General features: G+C 34.3%; 1 protein-coding gene across 3 annotated transcripts in view; it reads left to right on the forward strand.

The window, feature by feature from the left end:
* RASA2 (RAS p21 protein activator 2) overlaps positions 1-25,777 on the forward strand; it is a 144,465-nt gene that overhangs the window by 51,596 nt on the left and 67,092 nt on the right. For all 3 annotated transcript variants that reach the window (XM_035704945.2, XM_025448775.3, XM_025448776.3), the window contains 3 exons: positions 593-696; positions 10,920-11,014; positions 20,978-21,054. In XM_035704945.2, the coding sequence (XP_035560838.1) occupies positions 593-696; positions 10,920-11,014; positions 20,978-21,054 (276 nt within the window). The remainder of the gene's footprint in view (positions 1-592; positions 697-10,919; positions 11,015-20,977; positions 21,055-25,777) is intronic.

A 25,777-nucleotide genomic window follows, 5' to 3' on the forward strand; every position in this document is an offset into this window, starting at 1 on the left:
TAAACCTGTTTTGGGAAGCTCATTCAGTTAGGCCTCTGCCTTTGGCTCAGGTCATGATCCTGGGCTCCCTGCTTGGCAGGGAGTCTGCTTCTCCCTTCCTTTCTCCCTCTGCTTCTCCTGCTCGTGTGTGCGTGCCCTCTCTCTCTCTCTCTCTCTCTCTCAAATAAAATCTTAATCAAAAACAAAACCTATTTTAATTTTTAAAAAATATTTTAAAATAATGCTTTATGTAATATTACCCATTTGTGTTACATATTGTGATTAATATAGCTATACATATTTCTGAGATAATGATGGTGTGAACGACACTGTCCTGAACTCTCATTTGTGTCCACCTTAAGTGAACATGACTACAGGCAGTAACTGAATCTTCTGTCTTTAGGACTCCTGGAAAGCTGTTCAGAGCTCAACTAGGCAGTTGAGGTCCTCTCAGAATTCACCTTGGTTTGTACAGGATTTAATTGAAACTTAGCATAGAGAATAATTTTGGAGCTTTCAAAACTTTTACCTATGGTGTTTTTATTTTATTGAAAATACTATGTGAGAACACTGTCAAATTTAAATTTAATGAGTTTTCCTCTTTTCTCTCTAGCCCATTTTTCAGTGAAGAATTTTACTTTGAGATTCCAAGAACTTTCCAGTATTTGTCTTTCTATGTTTATGATAAGAATGTTTTACAAAGAGATCTTCGTATAGGTATGTACTATTCATAATTATCTTTAATCACAGCATTGGTCTTTGTACTCATTCTTTATCTAAGTATAAAATATTGAAAATAACAGAATAATATATTCTCAACATTTCTAAGCTTTTTCTCTAGTCTTCAAGTTCATTTGTGATGCTTATTTTTAATTTATATGCTCAGCTTCAGTAACACTTTGGAAGTGTCTTAGTAAATGTTTGGGAAGTATTTGCTGAATGGTTCAAAGAATGTTGTTTTTTTTTTTTAAAGAGATTTTATTTATTTCTTTGACAGAGCGCAAAAGCAGGGGGATTGGCAGGCAGAGGGAAAAGGCAGACTCACTGTAGAGCAGGGAGTCCAAAGCAGGGTTTGATATAGCGACCTTGGGATCATGACCTGAGCTGAAGGCAGATGCTTGACCGACTGAGCCACCCAGGTGCCCCTAAAGAATGTTTTTCTACAAAGATCACAGTATTTGATCCCCCAAAGAACACTTATTTTTCAAGTTTTTATAATAGAAGTAATAACTTGCTTTAATCTAAATGTGTGTTTGTCTCTCTGGCTATGTTGGGGGCCATTAACTCTGTTTCTTTCTTTTCTTTCTTTCTTTTTTTTTTTCTTTTTGAAAGATTTTATTTATTCACGAGAGAGAGAATACAAGCAGGGGGAGGGACAGAGAGAGGGAGAAGGACCGTGGGATTAGGACCTGAGCCGAAGGGAGACACTTAACTGATTGAGCCACCCAAGCACTCCTGTTTCTTAAATAATTGTCAAAGGCTGGGATGTGATCTGTGGGCATGGAGTAGAACAAAGCTAAATGGGCACACATGTGTCACATTCATGGTCTTTGCTCCAATGTCTATATTTTAATAACAGGAAGAGGTCAATAATTTACATGTATTATCCTTTCAGTTATTAGTATCATGAATTTCATCATCTCCATCTGTCTCTTCTCTCTTTTCATATTTCTTTTTTTGAAATATGCGCTGGTTTTCCACAATCTAAATGATTAAGCTTTGTTTAACTTTGTCCTCTTAACTACCACGTAGTTTGTTTCTACTTTTGCTACTGAACTCATTAACAAATGAGTTGTATCCGTTTCCTGCTTTACTACATCTTTCTTTTTAAATCTTTGTAATCTTGCTTCTACGTTTTTCTGACAACCTTTTTTGAAGTTTGCCAGAGTCAATTTAGAGGAAATTAAATAACCTTTAAAAACAATATATATTTAATTATAAAACTATTGCATGTTCTTAGTGACTGGTAGTGATTGTGCACAGGAATAACTATAGTTAATAATTGACATATTTCTTTTCATTCTTTATTATATGCATTTATATTATTACATTGCACTATTCAGGTTTTTTAAATTAAGATTTTATTTATTTATTTGTGAGAGACATAGAGGCAGAGACATAGAGAGAGAAGCAGGCTCCCTGTGGGGAGCCCGATGTGGAACTTGATCCCAGGACCCCAGGATCATGCTCTGAACCAAAGGCTGACACTCAACTATTGAGCCACCCAGGCGTCCTGCACTATTCGGTTTTTTCCTCTTTTTCATCTAATGATCGTTTTCTTTTTTTTTTTAAATTTTTTTAAATGATCATTTTCTCCTGTCATAAAGTGTTTTTCAAAAATATTTGTTAAATAATATCCTTTGTAAAGAAATGTATTAACTACTTCGTTGTTGGTGAACATTTATATTTTCAGATTTTAGGTGCTTTTAATGGTGTTGCTATAAACATCCTTCTTGTATACATTTTTACATGTCTTTTCTTCTTAGAATAAATTCCTAGAAGTGAAAATATTGAGTTAAAGGGTATGAATATTTTTAAAAATTTCTTCTCTCTATGTTTTTTACATTGGCCCCCTTAGAAATACTGTGCTAGTTTAAATTCCCCCAAACATGGCATGGGCATAATTATTTCACCATACCCTGGTTATTCTTAGATATTAGCATTGAAAAAAATTTTTCCCAATTTGATAAGTGAAAAATAATATTTTTTAGCTTGTATTTTTCTGATTATCAGTGAATTTAAGGAATTTTTCATATGTTTATTAGTCTTTTTTCCTATGAATTTTCCTATGAACTAGTTTTTTATTCTTATGCTCATTTTTCATTTGGATAGGTTTACTTATTCTTATACCTACTTATTTGTTAAATATGTTAACTTTGTCAGCTACATACATAACAAATACTTTTTCTTTGCCACAAAAGGCATTTTTTCTAGTATTGAATCCTTATCTGCCTCTGTGTCATATTTGACTCTTGATTGCTTATTCAACTTGTTGAAAGCCAAGGAAAATACAATTTAATGACTGTGTTCTCCTAGCTGTATGTCTTCTTCTGACTTCTTTATTTGTATGTGGACTCTTCTCTTTCTAGAAAACCCTCAATTACGAATCACCCTTGAGGCCCCATCCTCAATTCAATTAAACCATTTACAAACACATCTGTGTGGCATACAAAGGATGGGAATAATAAAATGAGTAAGACTCATGTTATTCCCAGGCTATCAGAGAGGCACACTAGTACTCTAATTTGTTATAATTGGATCTGTGCTGGAGGTCTGAACAGAGTACTTGGGAGCATAGAGAACAGGTAATCTTGTTTGGTGGAGGATTAACAGACTGCCTAGGTAGGAAAAGGAAGAAATTTCCAGGTATTGGGGATTAGCAGAATTAGAGGAGAAAAAATAAATCATGTTTGTGGTGTATCTGTCAGAATATATAAATTACTTAGGAAGAGAGCAGCAGAAGTGAAAACTGGGAGTATAAAACTGGGAGTATAAAGTTGTGATGGAGCCTAAAAGCTGTGCTAAGGAATTTGGACTTTATCTTGTAGACATTGTTGAGTCTTTTAAGAATGAGAAGGCTTTTAAAAATTACATTTAACTATATATACATGAATACTTTTGTAGTTTAACAACTGTCTGGGCCTACAGCAGTAACTACCAAAGTCCAAACTGAGTGTCTATAGATTATATATATGAAATGTATATATATATATATATATATATATATATATATGTAGTTATATGTAATCGTATATATTCTTTTAAAGTACATATATATGCATTTTACATATATACAGTTTATAGTTTAGAGAGATTAGAGTCAGGGAGGCTATTATCAAATGAGATTCAAAGGGCAATAGCAGTGGGAATGCAAATGAGGGAATGTACTTCACTGGAGGAGCTGTAAGTAAGATTTAGGGACTATAAGGGGATAAAGGGACATGAGATAGGAAAGAGTTAAAAATGTTTCTATGTCTGTCATTAACTGAGATAAAGAACACAGCAGGACCATTCAGTTTTGAGTGGAGGATGGGAAGAGGAGAGGAGGATGACTTTGACTTCAAACAAGTTAAACTTGTATTACCCAGGGAACATATTGGTGGACATGTCGGTTGACTGTTGGAAATACAGATCGAAGGCTTAGAGAGAAGAGTCAGAGAGGCGAATTTGAGAGTCATTAGCATTAATGGAAGCCTCTGCTGGAAGGAATGAAATTGCCCTGGTAGCTAATAGAACAATGCTGGGAAAATGAGGCTTCAGTGAGGATTGATAAAGTTTATGAGGAAGGTAGGAAGAGAGATAGGAGAGATTCATATCTCTGGAGGCCAAGAGATCTTCTAATGTCAACAACTAGAGAGAGAGGTAGAGCAGGCTAAAATTGGATAAAGGCTCTTGGTGATTTATGAGCGAGCCTTGAGACCGTGTGTGTCTCTAATTGGTATCATGTCTTCTTAAGAAAATGTTTTGTAATTTTCATTATTTACACATAATATTTTAGTCATCATACAGTATTTATTGAAAAGGCCTTTCATTGAAGTTTACAATTTCCAAAAGTTCTCCTGTGCTTTGCTTTTTGTTTTTAAAATAAAAGTCAGTTGTACTTTAAACAAAAAAATTTTAAGTAAAAGACAATTTATTCTTTGTGGAGTGGTATCAGAAAGCCATAACTTGGTGTGAGAACTTTTGTTTGCAAATCAGTTTATTTTTGTTAAGAGAGAAAATTTCTACATTTAGTGGCAGGTTTTTTTTTCCTTTTGCACCTAAGAATTATTATTAAACTCAATATGTGTGTACCCTTTAATTTAAAGTTGGAAAATGGTTTTCATTTTTGAATTTTTATGTTTTTAAATATATTTTTTAAGATTTATTTATTCATGAGAGACACACACACACAGAGAGAGAGGCAGAGACACAGGCAGAGGGAGAAGCAGGCTCCACGCAGGGAGCCTGATGTGGGACTCCATCCCGGGTCTCCAGGATCACTCCCTGGACCGAAGGCGGCGCTAAAACGCTGAGCCCCCCCGTTTTTATATTTCGACATATTTCTTGTCATTAACTCATACAGTTGGGTTGCTGCTTTCTAAAAATAATTTGAGCTATTGAAAATTGAGTTCAGTCAAGTATTTTATAACTCTTGGTTGCCAAGTTGTAGATTAAATAGTGCTATAACATTTTCTGGAAATGAAATTTGAACTAGAATTGAGAGAACCATCTTTCAAACTTAACATGTGAGAATGTGTACTGGTCAAATATAGTTTTGGGGGGTTTTTTTTGTTGCTTTTTAAAGATTTTATATATTTGAGAGAGAAAAGCATGAGCTGGAAGGAGGGGCAGAGGGAGAGAGAGAAGCAGACTCCCCCCTGAGCAGGGAGCACATCTCGAGACACTACCCAGGACACTGGGATCATGACCTGAGCCCAAGGCAGATGCGTAAGACACTGAGCACCCAGGTGCTCTTGGTCAAATATAATTTTAAGAGCTTGTTTGTTTATTTTTAATTGTATAAGTAGTATATGAATTTTTTCTTTTTAAAGAAAATTTTTAATTGAGGGACTCTTAGGTGGCCAGTGGTTGAGTGTCTGCCTTTGGCTCAGGATATGATCTTGGAGTCCTGGGATTGAGTTCTGCATCGGGCTTCCCACAGGGAGCCTGCTTCTCCTTCTACCTGTGTCTCTCATGAATAAATAAATAAATAAAATCTTAAATTTTTAAAAAAATTGATATTACAGATAATCCTAATTTTGACCACTGACTACTTCCCCTTCCTAGAAATGATAACTTATCAATATGGGGCATCATATTTTATATTAGGCATCTTCATATGTCAGGTAGTTAGTGCACATAACTCAATTATGGATCAGTTAAAAACTTGAGACCTAGGAACTATGCTATAAAAAGATAGGGAGTAGCAAAATCAAGGTTTTAGAAGTCATAATATATGATATATTAACTGTAGTGTCTTCTCTTAAAAGGAAAGAAAAGTTAGGGGAAAAGCTTTAAGTAAGAATGTATTTCCATATCCAGTGAGAATCATAATATGAAAATTAAAACATACATTTTATCTTTTTATGTGTATTTCCTAGGTATTTTAGTTTGAGAGAGACACTCTCAAACAACTAAACTATGGTTATTTTAGTAGACTTTTGCAACTTTTTTCTTTTCCCTCAATTCAGAATATTATAAGAGAATTTCACTGGGGTATTGGAAACATGAATTTCATTCATGATTCTGTCGCTTACTAGCTGTGTGACCTTGAACATATCACTTTACCTTCTTAGGCCTGGTTTATCTATAAAATAAGACTGAGTTTACGGACACCTGGGTGGCTCAGCAGTTGAGCATCTGACTTTGGCTCAGGGCATGATCCTGGAGTCCTGGGATGGAGTCTCACTTCTCTCTCTGCCTATGTCTCTGCCTCTCTCTCTGTTTCTCATGAATAAATAAATAAAATCTTTAAAAAAAAAATAAGACTGAGTTTAATATTGCTAAGGTCTTTTCCAACTCTTTGATTTATAATTTCTGCTGGCATTTAGCTCTGAAGTCAAACCTACTGTTTAAAAATTGCCTAGGACTATACTTCCATATCCTTTTTCATAGGTATCAGTTATCTATCACTACATAACAAATCATTCTAGTACTTGGTGGCTTAATACATGAACCACATATTTGGCCATGATCCTCAGTGTTGTCAGTTTGGGCTGTGCTCAACTGGGTGGTTCGTCTGCTGGGCTCACCAAGTAATATGGGAGATTGACTGGACTAAATGGCCTGACTCCTCTGTCTGATGGCTGGTGCTGGCTGTTATCTGGGCCTTCCTTTCCACATGGTTTTGGGGTTTTAAGAGACTAAGCTCTACTGAATAGGTGCTTATTAAAATTCTACTTGTATCATATTTGCTGATGTCCCATTTGGAGAAAACAAGTGACATTGCCAAACCTAGAGTTTGTGGTGGAGGGGACCACAGTGGCGTAGACCAAGGAAGTATAATTTATTGGAGATCATTGTTATATCAGTCTACCACAGAGAACAAAAGGTATCTACCTAAACTCTGTGCACTAAGGCATCAGAATTTTGCCATTGACTGAATTGCTGTTGACTGTCTGCCAGAATTTATTTGTTCAGTCTTCTGGTCCATTTTCATCCTGTATAGGCAGTTACAGTTGTCACTGTTTTTATCTGCTCTTTCAGCCATTTCTACTAGTGTCCACATAGGAACAGGACTGTCAAGATTTGCCAATTGGTAATCTGTATCAAGATGAAATTTCCAAGAATATGTTGTGTCTAAAAATGGGGCTCAAATATAACACAGTTTTTACAGATGGCAAGAAAATGCTGCTTAGAAGTGGTGCTGGAAAGATGAGAATACTTTTTTTTTTTTTTTTTTAAGAGAGAGAGACAAGCAAAGATGGTTTCTGTGCCCACAGTTCCTTCATTTCTTTTTGTGTTTCCTCTCCTTGTCTTATTTTAAGGAACTAATACAGTATCTGGTGTGTTTGTGTATGTATTTTTGGTCTAAGCTCTCTCTGTCTATGAGTTTTGTCAGGACAGTGGGGAAATGAAATAGTATTTAAATTGTTGTGTAGTTTGTTCCTGGGAGATTTTTGTTTTTGTTTTTGCTTCTTGAGGTGATTGATTTCATAGCCACTAAAGTAATGAGTTAATTTTGTTCAAAATAGTTAAACACTAAACTAAGACAATCTTTGGGTCCCTTAGAGGCACAGAATTTATGTAGCTAATAAGACTAGGGTTTCTCTCTGAGAAGACAAGAACCATTCAACTCTTTCCTGACAGTGAGTACCATGGATGCACAAGATATGAAATAGGAGGAAGAAGGTACTTGCTTCTAGGGATTTTTACCTATGAACTAAGAAAGGATTCTCTTTTGGGAAGGCACCTATGACAGAATATGAATATCCAGTGATCTGAGTTGTGAGTCATAAATGGAATAGGTAGATTCCTACTCTAGTTTTTAGAAGCATTATTGGTTAAATATACTTTGGTTAGGGGAGCCTGGAAATTACATCAACATTTGAAGCACAATGCCACTGTGATTATTTGTTGAATGGGTAAGTGAATCAATCAAACCAGTAAAATTCCAAAAAAACCTTTTTAAAAACCCCATTTTTAAGTTAGGGGCTTGCTTAGGTGATACTTATAAACATACACACACATATATATTGTTGTGTACATGCTCATAAATTATGTATAAATCTAAAAATCCTAGAAATTGTAGAAGGGGGGTCTCAACCAGAATCTACCAGTGAGTTTCTGGTTGGTGAGTAAAATCTTTTAAAATTATATGCCAGAAAATATCTGTATACTTTTCTGGGGAGAAGACACAAACGATGCATAGATACCAAGATTCTTAAAGGGGAAAATGAGTTCTTGAAATGTAAGAACTTCACCTATAGGATATATAGATCTCTTTGTCTATTTACATGTATGCATATGTATGTATCAGACTGTTACACATTGTCTTAATGTTTATATCTGGAGTGGAATCAATGGTAAATGGAACCACTTGAAAGAATCGTGATAATCAGGATCCTTTGTGACATGTGATGTTTATTTATTTTAAGAAGTAAATAACTTTTTTCTTTTTAAAAAAAGATTTTATTTATTTATTTGATTGAGAGCACAAGCCAGTGTGGTAGGGAGAGGGAGAAGCTGACTCTTCACTGAGCAGGGAGCCTAATGTGAGACTCAATCCCAGAACCCTGGGATCATGATCTGAGCTGAAAGTAGACGCTTAATCAACTGAGCCACTGACCCAGGTGCCCAACATGCAATATTTAATACATTGTCATAATTCCATATCCTAAGCCATTCCTGGTATTGTATTGATTTGCCAGGAATTGGATATAATCCATAGGTAAAACATACCAGTAGATTTGTATGATTTGATTCTTAACTTAAACTTCTTCAACAAAAAAAATAAAATAAAAATATAAAAAATAAATAAACTTTTTCAACAATATAAAGAATCCTTGGGTGTTGAAGGTAGTGCCTAAATCCTGTACTTGGCTATATTATTTTATTTTAAAGATATTATTTATTTGAGAAAAGAGAAAGCAAGCACAAGCGGGGGGAGGGGGGCGGGAGAGGGAGAGAGAGAAGCAGACTCCTTGCTGAGCCGGTATGCCAACCCAGGGCTTGATCCCAGGACCCTGAGATCATGACTGGAGCCAAAGGCAGACGCTTAATCAGCTGAGCCACGCAGGCGTCCCCTGTACTTGGCTTTTAGTCTGTATGTTTGATACTGGAAGAATTTGTTTTCTCATCATTTTGTATCTTGAATTCAACCAACAAAGGCTGAAATATATTATTTTCCTGGTGACATTTCTTAACAAAATTTGGATGAATTATAAATTCCATATATTCACAAGAAGATTTTGGCCTTTACATTAGATTTCATCCAGTTATATTTAAAAGAAAGTTGGAAACATTTGTGCATATCATGAGGGCCAGTTTATTAATTTTAAAATTTTACATGTATTACGCTAATGTGTTAATGGATACAGCTGATGAATTTTCAGTAGTTCTCATTTGGGTTGTATATTAATACATTTGCCCCTCTAAAGAAAATATCTGTAGCTGTATATTTTAATATTTTCCTTAAAATTACACATACACAGATTGTGTTTGTAGTTTGAGTTACAGATCATGAAAAGGAAGATGAGCTTATTAAAATGTTAATATGGTTAAATTTTTTAACAATTTTTTATTGAGGTGTAATTCACATACCAGGAAACTCACCCTTTTAACATTTACAGTGCGTACATTGTATATATATTCACAGATTTGTGCAACCATCACCGCTGCCTAATTCCAAAGAAAATTTTAAAGAAAATTTTTCTAGGTTTGTATTCTTGACATGCCTTTCCTTTCCACTTGATACACAAAAAATTGATATATCTTGACAGGAAATTTTTTTACTGTTTTCTAGGAGTTTTCAAATGTGAAACTAAGAGACCAAGATAGAAGAGAAAGGGCACGAAGTATAATTAGGGCACTTAAAGTAAAAATTCTTATTTGATAAAAGAAAGTGAACTTTGACTTTATTATATATCCTTTGTTGAAGCTTTTTTGTAGAGTCTTGGAATAAATTGTCAGTCATATGCAAAAATGTGTCTGCTTCTTAAAACTTGAATTGAGGAAGGAAATGCTTTGTACCAACATGGCAAATACTTCATTATAATAAGAACATTTCTGTTTCTTCCTCTCATACAGCTTTGTTCATTGTACTGTATCTTTCTCTAAGAGGTAAAAACTCTTTAGGGAACTGCCTTGATTGTGTGTGTGTGTGTGTATGTTTGCATTGAAGCCAGCAGAAGCAGTGTTTGTATTGTTATGATAAAAGCAGATTTTAAAATTACTGTTTTCATCTCCAATAATTTTCAAGTCCATTTTCAATATTGTTAGTGATGTGGGATATTGTTTTTCTTTTAATTGGAACTTATGAACTCTTAATAAATGAAAATACGTTTGCCTAGATAGAACATATGTTTTATTCACAGTGTTAAAGGATTGAAAGGATCAGTTTACACTACCATTGTACATTGCTTTTTACATGGAATGTATCCTAGGTGAAAATGTCAACCTGAATAAGTACTAAAAAGTGCAGTTGCATGTAAATACAACTGAGTTTTTGTCTAATCTCTTGATTGAAAATTACCCAGAAAAGGTTCTGCCAAGGGGCAAGGGGAAATGAGGCACTATTTCATTCTCTAGAATGTAGGAAACACCTTGACCAAAAATCTGTCCTAGAATTTTAAAACAAAAGTTTAATGAGGAAAAAAAGAAATATACTGTATAAAAATGGATTTCTGAAGTACCAATAGGTACAAATTATTTTTAAATATTTTCTGTAAAGTGTTAGGCATAACACTGCTAATGATAATACAAAATATGTTTCCCTTGTATTGTTTTATTTCCTATAGGAAAAGTAGCCATCAAAAAAGAAGACTTGTGTAACCACAGTGGCAAAGAAACATGGTTTTCACTACAACCTGTTGACTCTAATTCGGAGGTTCAGGTAAATATTAAGGCTTAAGTGATGAGAGACTGTCAGCATACAGAAAGCGAGTGGAAAACAAACTAATTATACTAGTTTCTATAGACAGCACTTACCATACATTACTTTAAATTCTGGGACCAAATATAGACCTTTGGGTAATATATAGCTAGAAAGAAATGTCTTGCCTGAGTTCAAGAATAATACATGTGTGGGTGTGTATATGAATTTGGGGAGGTTATATTAGGGGCATATTTCCTGCTTTAGTTCTTTTGTTTGGTTTTTTTTTTTTTTTTTTTTTTAATTTTTATTTATTTATGATAGTCACAGAGAGAGAGAGAGAGAGGCAGAGACATAGGCAGAGGGAGAAGCAGGCTCCATGCACCGGGAGCCTGATGTGGGATTCGATCCCGGGTCTCCAGGATCGCGCCCTGGGCCAAAGGCAGGCGCCAAACCGCTGCGCCACCCAGGGATCCCTAGTTCTTTTGTTTGAGTCACAGTGACAAATTATTAATCTTTTTTAAGATGAGAAAATTTTTTTAAGAGAAAAGTTATGCTTTATTAATTCTAACTTTGAGGAGAATCCCAGAAGTCTGTGATTTCATCTCTTCTGACCAGGATGCTCTGTTTACTCCGTTAATAAACTAATCTTGGGAAAATGTTACTAATTCAAACCATGCCTGAACCTACCTTGCAGAGCCTTTCATTCCCATCCACCTCTCCTGTTGTTCACTTTTCTTTTTATTTGAAAGGGTGTCATTACTTTTTTTTTTAAAGCTCTTCCGTCTTGCCAAAATAAGAAGTCTTACAGATCTATAAGTGAGTAAAGATGTATGTTTAGCCAAGTAGCTTAATTTTCTATTTGCTTTTGAAAAGTCTGAGTTGCTCTTAGAAATTATCATTTCTATCTAAAGGGAATCCTTTTTTTGTAACTCTGTTTATTTATAAAATATGGTAAGGATTGTGAAACCGTTTCCCGAAGACGTACTGTGAGCAGAATTCTTCCCCTCTCAAAGAAGTTATAATTTGCCACTGTGACTCAAACAGAATTTTTAAGGCAAGAAAAAAGTGCTGCATATACACCCACAGATATTTGCAAATAAAGTGCCTGTGTGTGTTTCCTCATAACCTCTCAAGCATTCTCTTTGATTAAATTCTCAAAAACTTAAGTATTTGTATATAAAACCCCTTAAGTACAAAATATGATTGAAAGTTTTCCTGTTTTATTCACTCAACCTCATTTTAATGCTCTTTTCTTTCCATTTGGCAATAACTGTCATTCAGATCCCACTTAGCCACTGTCTTGTATGACCTAGGTGAGAGGCAGTGTGATGAAATGGAAGTAAAGATTTAGGTCCTAATTTACAAGAAGTAAAGATTTAGGTCCTAATTTTCATAGTTACGTCACTGACCTTGAATTTTATTTCTATAAAATGGGAATAAAAGTTGCCACGTTGACTCATTTAATTGCGAGAATTGAGTCAAACGTGTTTAACAGTGTTTTGAAAGCTGTCACTTGCTACACAAATGTAAAATACCTGTTTACCGACAGTTGCTCAGGTGGTCATTTCTATTTGCCTAGCGTAACTTTACCAAAAGGCAGATATGAAAGTTTTAAAGTATCAGTTTTCCTTTTTGATAGTTTTAACAAAAAGCAAGATAAGAAAAGGCTTTGAGAATTTGACATAAAATGAAATTTGAGGATTATTTTAAGATGCAGTTTATTGAAGTTCCAATAAAAATATAAATATTAATTTACTAAAGGATTTAAGGCCCGAACTCTCAGAAAGTATAAATATCTCTAGAATACTCTATGTAATTCTTAGAGATGGTATTAGAGATTAGTACTGGATAATAAGGTTTTATTTAGTAGTGTATGTAAAACTCATCTCTGAAATGTAAAAATTCTGGAAATAGTATTTAACTGTTAGAGATAATGTCAACGTTATTTTATTTGTTATGAGTGATTTTCATGACTATGAGTTATTAACCTTTACAGGCCTTTTGCTTAAATGATACTTAGTTAGATCTACTCTTTAAAATACATTTCAGAAGGAAAAGTACTTTAGTGTGTGGGAGGGATGCAGAACACCTTTCAGATTAATGTGGTACTGTTGGAAATACTGTTTGGCCCCAAAACTGATCTAAGAATAATAAATTAACTTTGTGAGCCTAGAAAAGATAGAAGAAACAGTGTATGAGTCATACAAATCATACTTTGTTAATAAATTTGTTCACTTGCATAAAGTTTATAAAATTTCACAAAAATATCTTGTAAATAAGAGCAATTGATGGAGCATAGGAGAAAGCTATGAAAAGGATTGAGTTCAGTAGGAATTCCCCTAATTGTTACTCTTAGCGATTAAACAGTATATATCAAGCGCAGTATTAAGTACTTAATATACATATTCTCATTCTCAGAAAAGCATTATGACATGTAGGTAGCGTTACCTCCATTTTACAGGTGTAGAAAATGGATTCAGAGAGGTTAAATGACATTTCCAAAGTCAGAATATTAGGTAATGGAGTCATGGTTCGAGTAGAGATCTAGTCTGATTCTAAAATTCCTCACCACAGTGCTTTACTGCTTTTCACTCTTTGTACTTTTGGTCATGAAAAGGCTTCAGCATTATTAGGAGAGAACATGTGAGTATAAGGAACAGAAGACTACTCAAATTAGCTCAAAGAAAAAGGGAGGGGCATTTGAAAGTTCCTAGGGAACTTTTGGAGTATAATTACAGGAACTTCAGTATGACCAGTCAGAGCTGGAAGTTGTCAGTCTTTACTGAGGAGCTACCTCTGAGATGGAGGTCAGGTTCTTGTAATGATAAACTAGATTTAATTCACATAGTCAAAATTATTTTTGAAAAGACTTTTATTTTTCATAAAGTATACTAAAATATTAGGTGGTTGGTTTTTGGTTGGTCACTGTGTAAAATAGTTGGCTTGCAACTATTTTATTGGAGAATAAAAAATATATATTGTATCTTTAAACTGTGGACTTCCACTCCGTGGAGTTGTATATACTGCAAGGGGTAGTTGAGAACTCAGCTCCACTGATTTGTTTCTTCCTACTCATATGTTCACTGTGCTCATTGAGTATAAGTGCTCACTGTTTAAATAGTGTTTTTTCCTTTCCCTCTCATTTTGTAAAATGAATAGTTAATATTTTCTGTCTTGCTCTCTCGTTTTAATACTATTCACTTTACAAAATGAAAGAAAAAAAAACTATTTAACGCTGAGATTCCCTTGTATTCTGTTTGTATATCTGATGAGATTACGTGTTTCTCACTTCTGCTTCTCTCTAATCTCTTACTGGCAGCTAAAAAAAATGCCCACATTAGCCTTTGAGTTTATGTGATCATACAACCCCTCACTTTCTAAGATCTGACTTAGTTCTCTGCCACAATTTAGAGGGTTTGGCCCAACTAGGGCCAGATGTCTACTGCATTCTAATTGGTATGATTGGGGGGATAAAGTCACTGTAGAGTATTCCATTTGGCAGCTTTGGGTAGGCATATCTTTAAGAAAGGGGTTTGGGTAGAGGAAATGACCACCATTTTTACTTCAGAGGGGAAGATGTTTGATTTCCTAGCTCTACTTCTGATTGCCCTTAGTATCCCCCCAAACAGTTGCTAACCTGTTATCTGAGGCTCTTCATCTGTGAAATGAGAACTTGATTGTATAGGATTCCCTTCATTTGTGAAGTTGGAGGGAAGTAACATGCAGAAATGTAATTTAGCCTTTAATTGAAAAGATCCCAATAGTAGTAAGATGGGTTTTATACCAAAACAATTGAAAATTGCAAAGAACACTAAATCTCTTACCTTGGATTGTTTCCCAGATGTTTTATTATTGCCGTTAATTTTGTTAATTATTTTCAGTTTTCTTCTCAAACATTCAGGATATTAATATTTCATGCGTGTGTTCTCGACATTTTTTCCTGATGTTTTTGTTTTGCAGTTTCTCTCTCTGGATTGAAATATTCTCTTCTGAACCCACTCTGATCTGCCTTCATACCCAACAGTGGGCTAGAGGGAGAGCACAAAAGGCTCTCACTAATGTTATTTCCTATGACATTGTGTCAATAAGTCTGGCGGACATTTTTCAGTCCTCCTCTTATATGATCTTTCAGTAGCTTTTGATAATATTGACCACTCTTTTTTTAAGCATTCTCTTTAGTTTCTGGTTGTGGTTATCATCCTACCTCACTTGGTGTTCTTTCTACTATTCTTTGCCACACAAATGAAGTTAGTTTGGATAGTGTTGGTTCCTCTATTTATAAATCCTCTTTTGGCTTCGGTGATCTGCAGCCATGCTGTTAGCTATGTAGTGCTGGAACTCACAACAAACTTCAAATATTTTTCTTGTCTTTAGTTCTTAGGTGCTGTGATAAAGAGCATGCTGTCACATAAGACTGATTAAACCATATATCTTATTTGGAGAAGTTGGTACTCTCCTTAATTAAGGGTGTTTGTCTCACACAGCTTGTATAAGCAGTAAATCTAGATGTGCTGTCAATCATGTCTTCTGATGTAATTACTTAGTTAAGTCTTTAACAACAAGCTTATCTTGAATTTCTGGATCATGCCATAAGTTATTGATTGTTTTATGGTTGTTTTTTTTAATACGGCCTCTGCCCTATTTAAGTAAGCCTTAAAAATAACAAATGCAGTGATTATACCCAATACATACATACATTTTTTACATGCCTGATTAAAACATAATGAATGTAAAAATATAATTCATTGTTGTAGGTTAATTATTTATTTATATTATCATGTTTGTTTTTGTTATTTTTGTGTCTTTTAAACAGCTTATAATCATCTTGAGAGAAATCAACATAAATTACAATTTTATTTTAATTTTATTTTAAAAATATTTTTATTCTATTTCAATTCAATTAATTAAGATATAATGTATTACTGGCTTCAGAGGTAGAAGTCAGTGATTCATCAGTCTTATATAACACCTAGTACTCATTACATCACATGCCTTCCTTAATGTTCATCACCCAGTTACCCTGTCCTCCCACTCCCCTCCCCTCCAGCAACCCTCAGTTTGTTTCCTATTATTAAGTAAGTCTCTTATGGTTTGTCTCCCTCTCTCATTTTGTGCTGTTTTATTTTTTTCCTCTCTATCCTTCAGATCCTGTTTTGTTTCTTAAATTCCACCTATGAATGAGATCATATGATAATTTTCTTTCACCGATTGACTGACTTCACTTAACATAGTACCCTCTAGTTCCATTCACATCATTGCAAATAGCAAGATTTCATTTTTTTTTTGATAGCTGAGTAGTATTCCAGCAGGTTGATTTTTTTTTAAACTTCATTTGTAAATTTGTAAACATGAAATAACAAAGGAGCCATTCTAGATTATAATAAGTACTTCTTCAGTGAGTAAAAACAGATCCATAAATGAGAGAGATTAAATAAAACCTTCGCTTTTCTTCTGATAGCCAGTTGTTTCCAAAATGATTTAGAGTTACTTATATATGAAAACATCTGTCAGAAATCAGTTGGGATTTTTTTCCCCCTCATATTAAGAATAAGAAAACTTTTCACCAGTCAAAATATACTGAGTTCTTTTATGTGGAATGGTTGTTACAATTTAGTGTTTTGTAATAAAAACTTTTTAAAAAAATGACTAGTCTGGAAAAGTTTTGAAGTGTGTGCATTGGGTTTTGCCTAGATACCTATTGTACACTTGAGTTCCCCAACCTATATGCTGAAATTCATATGATATCCTTTATATGGTACCATTAAAATAATCACAGATTTTTCTAGTGAACTTTTGTGTAAGTGTTATAAAGCTAGCATATAAAATACTAAACCTTCAGGACAGTTCCGAGTAATAAAAGTTCCTAAATATGCAGTCTAGTACAAATTAATGTAATATAATTGTATATATCAACCTAACATAATCATTGCTATAAAATGCATATATAGAAGAATAGCTCCCAAGATTTGGTTTACTTTATTATTATTTTTTAAATCTTTACTTTTTGTAAAGATTTTATTTATTTGAGAGAGCATGCATGAGTGGAAGAGGGGTTATGGGGAAGGGATAGAGGGGGCAGAGAGAAGCAGACTCCCCACTGGGCAGGGGAGCCAAAGGCAAATAAATCCTTTACCCTTTGAGCCACCCAGGTACCGCAAATTTGGTTTACTTTAAATAAAACATATAGAATACAGTGCCAGGTATTTGATCTTCCAGTAAATATATAAAAGTATATATTTTATATATAACTATATAAAAGATATACTGTTATGTCATTGAACCTCCTTTAGGAGATTGGAGAATAAGAAAGCAGTTGTGGAGCAAATCACATTGCATGTTTATCAAACATAGTTTCTTGTCACACTCTTGTAGTTGCTTCATTGTGGCTAATGTCTCTGTTTTCTCGTTGCTTTTAGGATTTTCTTTTGATCTTCAGCTTTTAGCGGTTTTACTGTGCTCTGCCTACATCTGGTTTTCTTTATGTTTATCTTATGGGTGTTCCTAGGGGCTCTTAAATCTCTGCCTTGATGTCCTCCTTTGGTTTTGGAAAATTCCAGGGAATTATTCATCTTTTTTTTCCCTCCTTCACTATTTTTTTGTCTTCTCTTCTGGGACTCCAATTACATGAATAATAGACCATTTTCCTATGTTTCCCACGTCTCTTAGACTCTCTCCCTATCTGTGCTTCATTGTGAATGCTTGCCACTGACTAATTTATCTCTCATTTCACCAGTTCTTGTTTCAGCTATGGCTCATTCCCTGTTTAAATACATCTTCATTTTGGTTATTTTGTTGCCTAATTGTAAACTTTTCATTTGATACATTTTATCACATTTTTTGCAGGTGGGGTGGGGGGTGTCATTTTGTTGTCTACCTTAAAAAATGTAAGCAGCTATTTTAATCTCTGTCAGTTAACTCCAACATCTGAATCTCCTGTAAATCTGCCTTTTTTGGTTTTTGTTTTCATTTTTGTTTTTTGGTATGTAGTATTCTGGCATGCTTCATAATTTTTGATGCAATGCTAGACATTGAAAAATATGAATATTTTAGATAATTTGGAGTATGGGTGATACGGTTTTTTTCCTTCAGAGATTTACTTTTGGCATGTCTATAGGCGATCATCTCAATCTAGTTAGGGATTCAGCTGATTTTAGGTTAAGTTTTAGTCTTTGTAAATGCTGATCAATGTTCATCCTTACTTCTTAGGCATAGTCTTTCTGTGGTTACAACAGAAAGCCTGCCTGTTTACCAATGGCACCCCACCTCAGTGGTTCCTGGACTCCCAATTTTTATATGCCCAGCATCATGAGACTGCCTCTTAAGCCACTGCTGAAATGTGGGAGTCCCATTCAATGAGCTTCTTCAGATGCCTACCACAACATCTACTTACATATCATTGACCAGAATTATGTCATATCACTGTCCTTAACCACTATCACCTGCCTTCAGAGGAGACCAGGAAATGTTTTGCTGAACCCAAAACTGCCCTCTCCAAAAAAACATAAACAAGAAAACCCAGAAAAACAAACAAAAAACACCAAACTTATTTTGCTATGATCCAAACCTATAAAATGATAATAGATATAAATAAAACCAACTTTTGTGTGAATGTATTAAGGAATACTAAATATTTTTTTCTAAAGTGTTCATAGATGTAGGTTTCTAACACTGAAAAGTAGCTTCAAATAATTTCTAAAGCTTTTTTTTGCTAAAAATCAGGACACATCGGTAGTAGAAATTTTTAAAATCTAGATGAGCAAAAAATCTGAAATCTTACCAACCAAAGGTAATATCTATCTGTTTTTTAGTAGGTGACCTTGTAGTAAATTTATATAATAACATATATTACATTTGATTTTTACAAATTAATATAATATACACTCTGATTTGTATCTTGTTTCGTTTACTAAGTATCCTGTACAAATTCCAGTTAAAGTATACAATGAGGTAGTGTTTTACAGTTTAGAAATTATAATTTCCTTGATTTAATTCATAATGCTTTTTAATTTTAGTGTTCTATCCTAATAATACATGTGTTGTGTCTGCCTGTTCTGTCTCCACTCTTCTTAAGTTAAATATACAATTATGTTATTGGTGACTAACACCAAAGGAATGGTCTTTTTAACAGCCAGTAGGAGTAATGAACGTAGTAGGTAGGCTCTGACTCAATGATAGTGATTCCTGTTGGAATCCTATTAAATGCATATACTTTTTATTTCTAGGCTTTGCGTGATAGAGTGCTAGGATTTTTAGTTGTGAATGAAATTATTATACTTTTTTCTACTCTATTTTAACAGTTTCTTTTGTTTTAGAAATAGAGTAGATCCTAGACATTTCCTGAGAGACAGTGGGAGTGCCTTTTAGCATATAGTTTCTACCATAAGATGCATGTATGTTAAAATAGTTAAAACTGCTTTCAGATGCAAATGTTGATGCAGTTGGCTGGGCTCACTCACTAGGCAAGTAACACGTATATGCTGGCCTGACAGCAAAGATGATTCAAAATTCTAGTTGAGTAATATTAAAAATAACTACATATTATGAACCTCTTCCGGATCACTCTCAAATAGTACGGGTAGTGAATATTAAAGTAAGATTAATGAAATACCTATTTTATAAATTTTATATGATTTTATAAATATTTGTGCCTGGATTTTTAGTGAAAAATTTGCTTAATTTAGTTCGAGTTCCACCTAACTGCCGATTTTTACTACTGATGCCTTTGTTTCTTTAGAGCTTAGCTTTCTCATGCAGACTTATGCATTGAGATACATCAATCAATGTTTATTGCTCATCACTTATCCATCTAATTCTAAGCTTTGTAGTTAGTGGACCTCAGATTCACTCGTACAGAGCAAGCTCTCATAAAATAGTGAAGCTGATTCAGGTTAGATTCCTGTGAAAGCATGTGTGAAACAGGTTGTTCTCTAGAGGAACAGTGATTTGATAATAACTTTCCTATCTCTGATGAAATTTCTTATGTCATCAGGCCCTAGACATCATACCCCTGAAATCTACATTGTGGGAATTTGTCTTGTCAGCTGGGTGACAAGCAGTCACTGCTTGTCAGCAGTAATCCAAGACTGATCTTAACCATTTCAGAATTGCTCATAACCAGTTACAAATTGCTCATCACCAGTGACAGCCTGGAAATATCAAGCTCTAGATTATATTGTTGCTAAGCCTTTGTTTCATGAGAAGTTGATAGTTTGCTTTAAGTTTTTACTACTGAATTTTTAAAAAATATATTAATTAATAGTTACTGAAGAAAGTACTTATGTATTTTCAGTATCCCATTTTTTCGTCAATTATCTTGGTCATATATTATTATCTTTATTGTCTCCCCAACTAGACTGGCAGCTTCTTATGAGCAGTGATTGTGTTTTACACATCTTTTGATTCCTACCCAGTCCCCTGTAGTACCTATTAAAATATAGTAGATATTCCATAATCCTTTATTTTCAGAAAAGTTTTGACAAATGGAATCTTCTTAGCTTTTACTTAGTTTTATTGTTTCAGAATTGTATGATTTCTTTTGACCTTTAATAATACTGCCTCTCTCTTTATTTTTATTTTTATTTTTATTTTTATTTTTTTGCCTCTCTCTTTATTGATGGTTTATCTTTTCTGGAAAAAGCATTCTTTGTTTTATAATTTGCTTTCATTTCAAAATTTCCCAAAATGTAAGTGCTGTCTTTTTTTTTTTTTAACCCATGGTAATTGACATTCATCATACTTTTTGAACTGGACAGTAAATTCTTAGATTTGAGTACCATGTCTGATATAAGCATTTGGCTACTAGATCTACATTATTGGTCATACATTTATAGAAATATTTAATATGGGCAAAGCCATGTGCTAGGTATCACTAAAATGTAGTTAGCGAATAACTAAATGTTATAGGTAGCATTTGAAAAAGTATTTACCTTTAATATTTTGTCAGTAGACTATTCAGTTTGCCATTTTTTTTTCTCATTATAGGGTAAAGTTCATCTTGAATTAAAACTGAATGAACTGATAACAGAGAATGGAACTGTGTGCCAGCAGCTTGTTGTACAGTAAGCATATTTCTTTTACCAAAATCAGGTGGAAGTAATTCTCCATCATGTATTCTTTGAATCTTAAGCCAATATCTTATTTTATATACTTCAGAAACTTTTTTTGGGGGGGGGTGGGGGGAATGAAACTCTGTTGTGTCATTCCTTTATTAAGTTGATTTCCAATTTATTTTCTCATATCTAGTCTATTCAGTTTATGGTAAGTGATTAATTCATTCAACTTTATGTATTGAATGTGGGTTAAATGATAGAGATAGGAAATAGGCTGTTACAGGATTCTGGCTAAGCATGTTTATAACTCCCTGGCAGGATGGAGGTGGAAAGGCTTCCTGGGGGAGCGCCTCTAGTGATTCTGATACCACAGAGCCAAGCATTAGGAACCCTGGAACTAAAATTAAATGGCTACCTACTGGATGTACCAGTATCCATTCTCACCTACTTTAAAATTCCTTTTACCCTCAAGTCATTTTTTTGTGGCTCAAACTTTAACTGCTCTGGAAATACAGATTTCCAAGTCCAGCCCTCTGCCTTTTCTCTTCCACCTAAACTTTTCCTCTGTGATATCAGCAAACTACTGGATATCCCTGACTACTTCTGAATGTTTTTTCTTTGTCTTAATTGATAATCTGAATACCCTCTGAGTTCTTCTTTCTACTGCTGCCTTCTCAGTGGGAGGCTGTTTTCTGCCATACCCATTTACCGTAGACTGGGGTAAATGTTACTCTCCTATTGCTGCTCCAGACTATTTCTTCTCCTTATTATGAACACCCCAGGTCCTTTGAGGCATTTTTCCTCTGTCTCTCCCTCTCTCCATTTCTCTCCCTTTCTCTTTATTTATATTTATAGTACTACTTTTTTTTAGAACTCTTTTAAAGAAGGTTGCATGGGGCACCTGGGTGGCTCATTTGTTAAGTGTCTGCCTTTGGCTCAGGTCCTGGGATTGAGCCCTGTGTTGGGCTCTCTCTGCTCAGTGGAGAGTCTGTTTCTCCCCCTCAGTCTTCCTCTATTCTTTCTCTCTCTCAAATAAATAAAATCTTTTTTTTTAAATAAATAAAATCTTTAAAAAAAAAAAGATTGTGCATACACCATGATCCTTATTAACATATAAGTGTGATTTCCTAAGAATAAGGATATTCTTTTAAATAACTCTAGTACAGTTATCAAATTCAGGAAGCTTTATATTATTAAAATAAAAGTATAATGTACAGTTTTTGTATTCAAGTACTTTAATCTACAGTTACTATATTTTGTTAACTATCCCAAAACTGTCCTTTAAGATATTTTTTCTCTGCAAGAACAGATCCAGTCCAAGGTCACGTATTACATTTAGTTTATACGTCTCCTTAATCTCCATAACCAGTTAATAGTTTTTAGCTTTTCCTTATCTTTCATGGAATTGAGATTTTTAATAATACAGGCCAGTATTTTTTTGAATGTTCCTCAGTTTGGATTTACCTAATAAAAACAGCTCAAGATTTGTGTGGAGTATTTTTCCCCTGGACTGAGAGCATATAATGAAAGAGTTTGGATTAGTTGCCTTCCACCTCTTCCACCTCTTTCCTCTACTCACTTTGGTTGTTACAGTGTTTGAAAGAGTTGGTTTGGTCTGGTTTGTTTGCATTAGTTTAATGGTTTCCCCTCATCCTCTTTGTTTGCTTTTATTTTTTTAATATGTACAATATTAGCATGACTTCAGAAGTCAAAACTCTACGAAAAAAGCATTACTCAAAGATGTACTCAGTCCTTTCTCCCTACACTCAGCTCCAGGAACCATGACCTGATTTTGGTCCCTGTAGTTTTGCCTTTTCTAAAATGTCATATGAACAGGTTCATGTAATACACGGCTTTTGTGACTGGCTTCTTTCACTTAGCATAATGCTTTTGAGATTCTTCCACATTGCACATATCAATAGCTCATCTTTTTTGGGATATTATTTAATTTACTTCTTATCATAACTTGGTACTTATTGTAGTATGGCAAAACAATGCACAGATTGGCTTAATAAGCCCAAATTCATATAGGACATGATAGAGGCTGGATTTGAACTCTGGCAGTTTGATTTCTTTTTTTTTTTTTTGAACTTTTTTCTTTTGGGATAATCATAGATTTTTAAGAAATTACATAGTACAGAGAGGTCCTATGTACCCTTCATTCAGTACCCCTCAGTGGTTACATTTTATATAACTATAATACAATTTAAAAATCAGGAAATTGATGTTGTGCAGTGTACAGCATATTTTATATCATTTATCATATGTGTAGATTTGTGGTAACAGCCGCAATCAAAATACAAAACTATTCTAGAACCATAAAGATCTCCTTTATGCTACCCTGTTATAATCACACCCACTCCTTCCCCCACTACCATCTGTAACCTTTGGCAACCTTGTATCTGTCTCTAGATCTATAATTTTGTCATTTCAAGAATGTTATATAAATGGAGTCATATCATATATGACCTTTTGAGATAGGCTTTTTTCAATCAGATCCATCCAGTTGTATGTAGTTTCTTAAAAATAGAGTATAGTTGGGTGTCACTTTTTAAAATGCACTCTGCCAATCTGTCTTTTATTTAGTGAATTTAAAGCATTTACTTTTAATGTAATTACTGATGTGTTAAGCTTCAATCTGCCATTTTTTGGTTTGTTTTCTATTCTCTATCTTTACCTGGTTTTTTTCCCCTCTGGGTTCCTTGAACATATTTTTAGAATTCCATTTTGATTTATTTTTACTGCTTTTCTATTTATAGTTTTTTAATTGTATAGCTTTTTAGGCATTTTTTTTTGGTGATTGCTCAAGGTATTACATTGTACATATATAACTTATTGTAGTCTACTGGTATTGCCATATTACTGGTTAGAATAAAGTGTAGAAACCTTACCATCTTTTAAATTCCTTTACTCTCCACCACTTGTAATATAATTGTCTTAAATATTTCTTTTGTATACATTGAGAACCACATATAATTTTTTGCTTCAGCCATCTAACACAATTTAGAAAAATTAGAAAAGAAAGGAAGACTTAAGTTCCTTCTATTTACCCATGTTTTTGTTCTTCCCTTATTCTTTTTTTCCTTCCTATTTTTTAGGATTCCTTCTTTTACCACTGTCTTTATGTTTAGAGAATCTCCTTTTACTGTTCTTGTAGGGTAGGTCTGTAAGTGACATACTCTTTTAGTTTTCCTTTATCTGAGAATATCTTCATTTTTTTTTCTTTATTCCTGAAGGATATTTTCAGTGGATATAGAATTCTTCATTGACAGCTGTTTTGTTTTTTTTTCCCCCAGTGCATGAAAAATATGTCACTCCCTTCTGGCCTTTTTGTTTTTTAAATTAACTATAATTGTTTTTCCTATGCAGGTAATGTGCTTTTTCTCCCTGGTTGTTTTCAAGAGCTTTTCTTTGTCTTTGGTTTTTTATGTGTTTCATTTGGACTATGAGGTATTTTGGTATAGATTTCTCTGGGTTTATCCTTTTTGGTGTTCAATCAACTTCTGAATATGCATGTTTATGTCTTTGCCAAATATGGGAATTTTCAGCCACTATTTCTTCTAATACTTTATCAGCTCTGCAATCTTTCTTCTTTCCTCTTGAGATTTAAATGGCATTAATGTTAGATTTCTGTTATAGTCCCACAGGTCCCTGAGATTTTGCTCTTTTTTTTTTTCTAGTCTGTATTCTCTCTGTTGTTCATGTTGAGTAATTTTTGTTGTTTTGTCTTTTTAGCTCACTGATTATTTCCTCCATCCCCTCCGCTTTGCTGTTGAGCCCATCTATCAAAGCTTATGGATTTAAGTGTCAGAATTTCCATTTGGTTCTTCTTTGTATCTTTTATGTCTTTAATGACTTCCTACTTTTTTCCTGAAACTTTTTTTTTCATTTATTTCAGATGTGTTTGTAAATGTTCATTGAATCATTTTTATGATGGCTGCTTTCACATCTTTGACAGATAATTCCAATATCCATGTTATCTCAGTGTTGTCATCTGCCGATTGTTTTTTCTCATTTAAAGATGAAGATTGGTGTTTCGGTATGAGTGATTTTCAGTTTTACTCTGGACATTTTGTTTTTTTTTTTTTTTTTTTTTTTTTTTAAAGATTTTATTTTTTTATGATAGTCACAGAGAGAGAGAGAGAGAGGCAGAGACACAGGCAGAGGGAGAAGCAGGCTCCATGCACAGGGATCCTGATGTGGGATTCGATCCTGGGTCTCCAGGATCGCGCCCTGGGCCAAAGGCAGGCGCCAAACCGCTGCGCCACCCAGGGATCCCTTCTCTGGACATTTTGGGTATTATGTTATGAGACTCTGGATCTTACTTAAATATGCCGTTTTAGCCAGACTCTTTGACATTCTGCTGGCAAATGGAGAGGAGTGCCTATTCATTACTGTCAGGTACAGATAGAAATGCAGGTTCTTGACTCAACCTCTGCTAATACCCCTGGGGAAAGGGTGAGTAGAGTTCTTTCCCCAGAATTATTACTGAATGAGAGTGGTAGTTTAGGCTTCCCTTAATCTTCTCATGTGGCCACTCTGGCTGGAATGGAGAAAAGTGCCTTATTACTGCTCCATTGTGGCCTCCATTGACACGATGGTTGAGAGGATTTAATAGTTTAATAGGATTTAATAGTTACCCCTAGGTGGTGAAGGTCTTGCCTTTCTACTCAGCCTTCTCTGACATCACCCTGTCAGGAAGGGGGAGGAGTGCCTCATTGCTACAACGGTG

The sequence above is a fragment of the Canis lupus genome, chromosome 23 (assembly GCF_003254725.2).
Source record: "Canis lupus dingo isolate Sandy chromosome 23, ASM325472v2, whole genome shotgun sequence".
In the NCBI taxonomy this organism is placed as follows: Eukaryota; Metazoa; Chordata; class Mammalia; order Carnivora; family Canidae; genus Canis; species Canis lupus.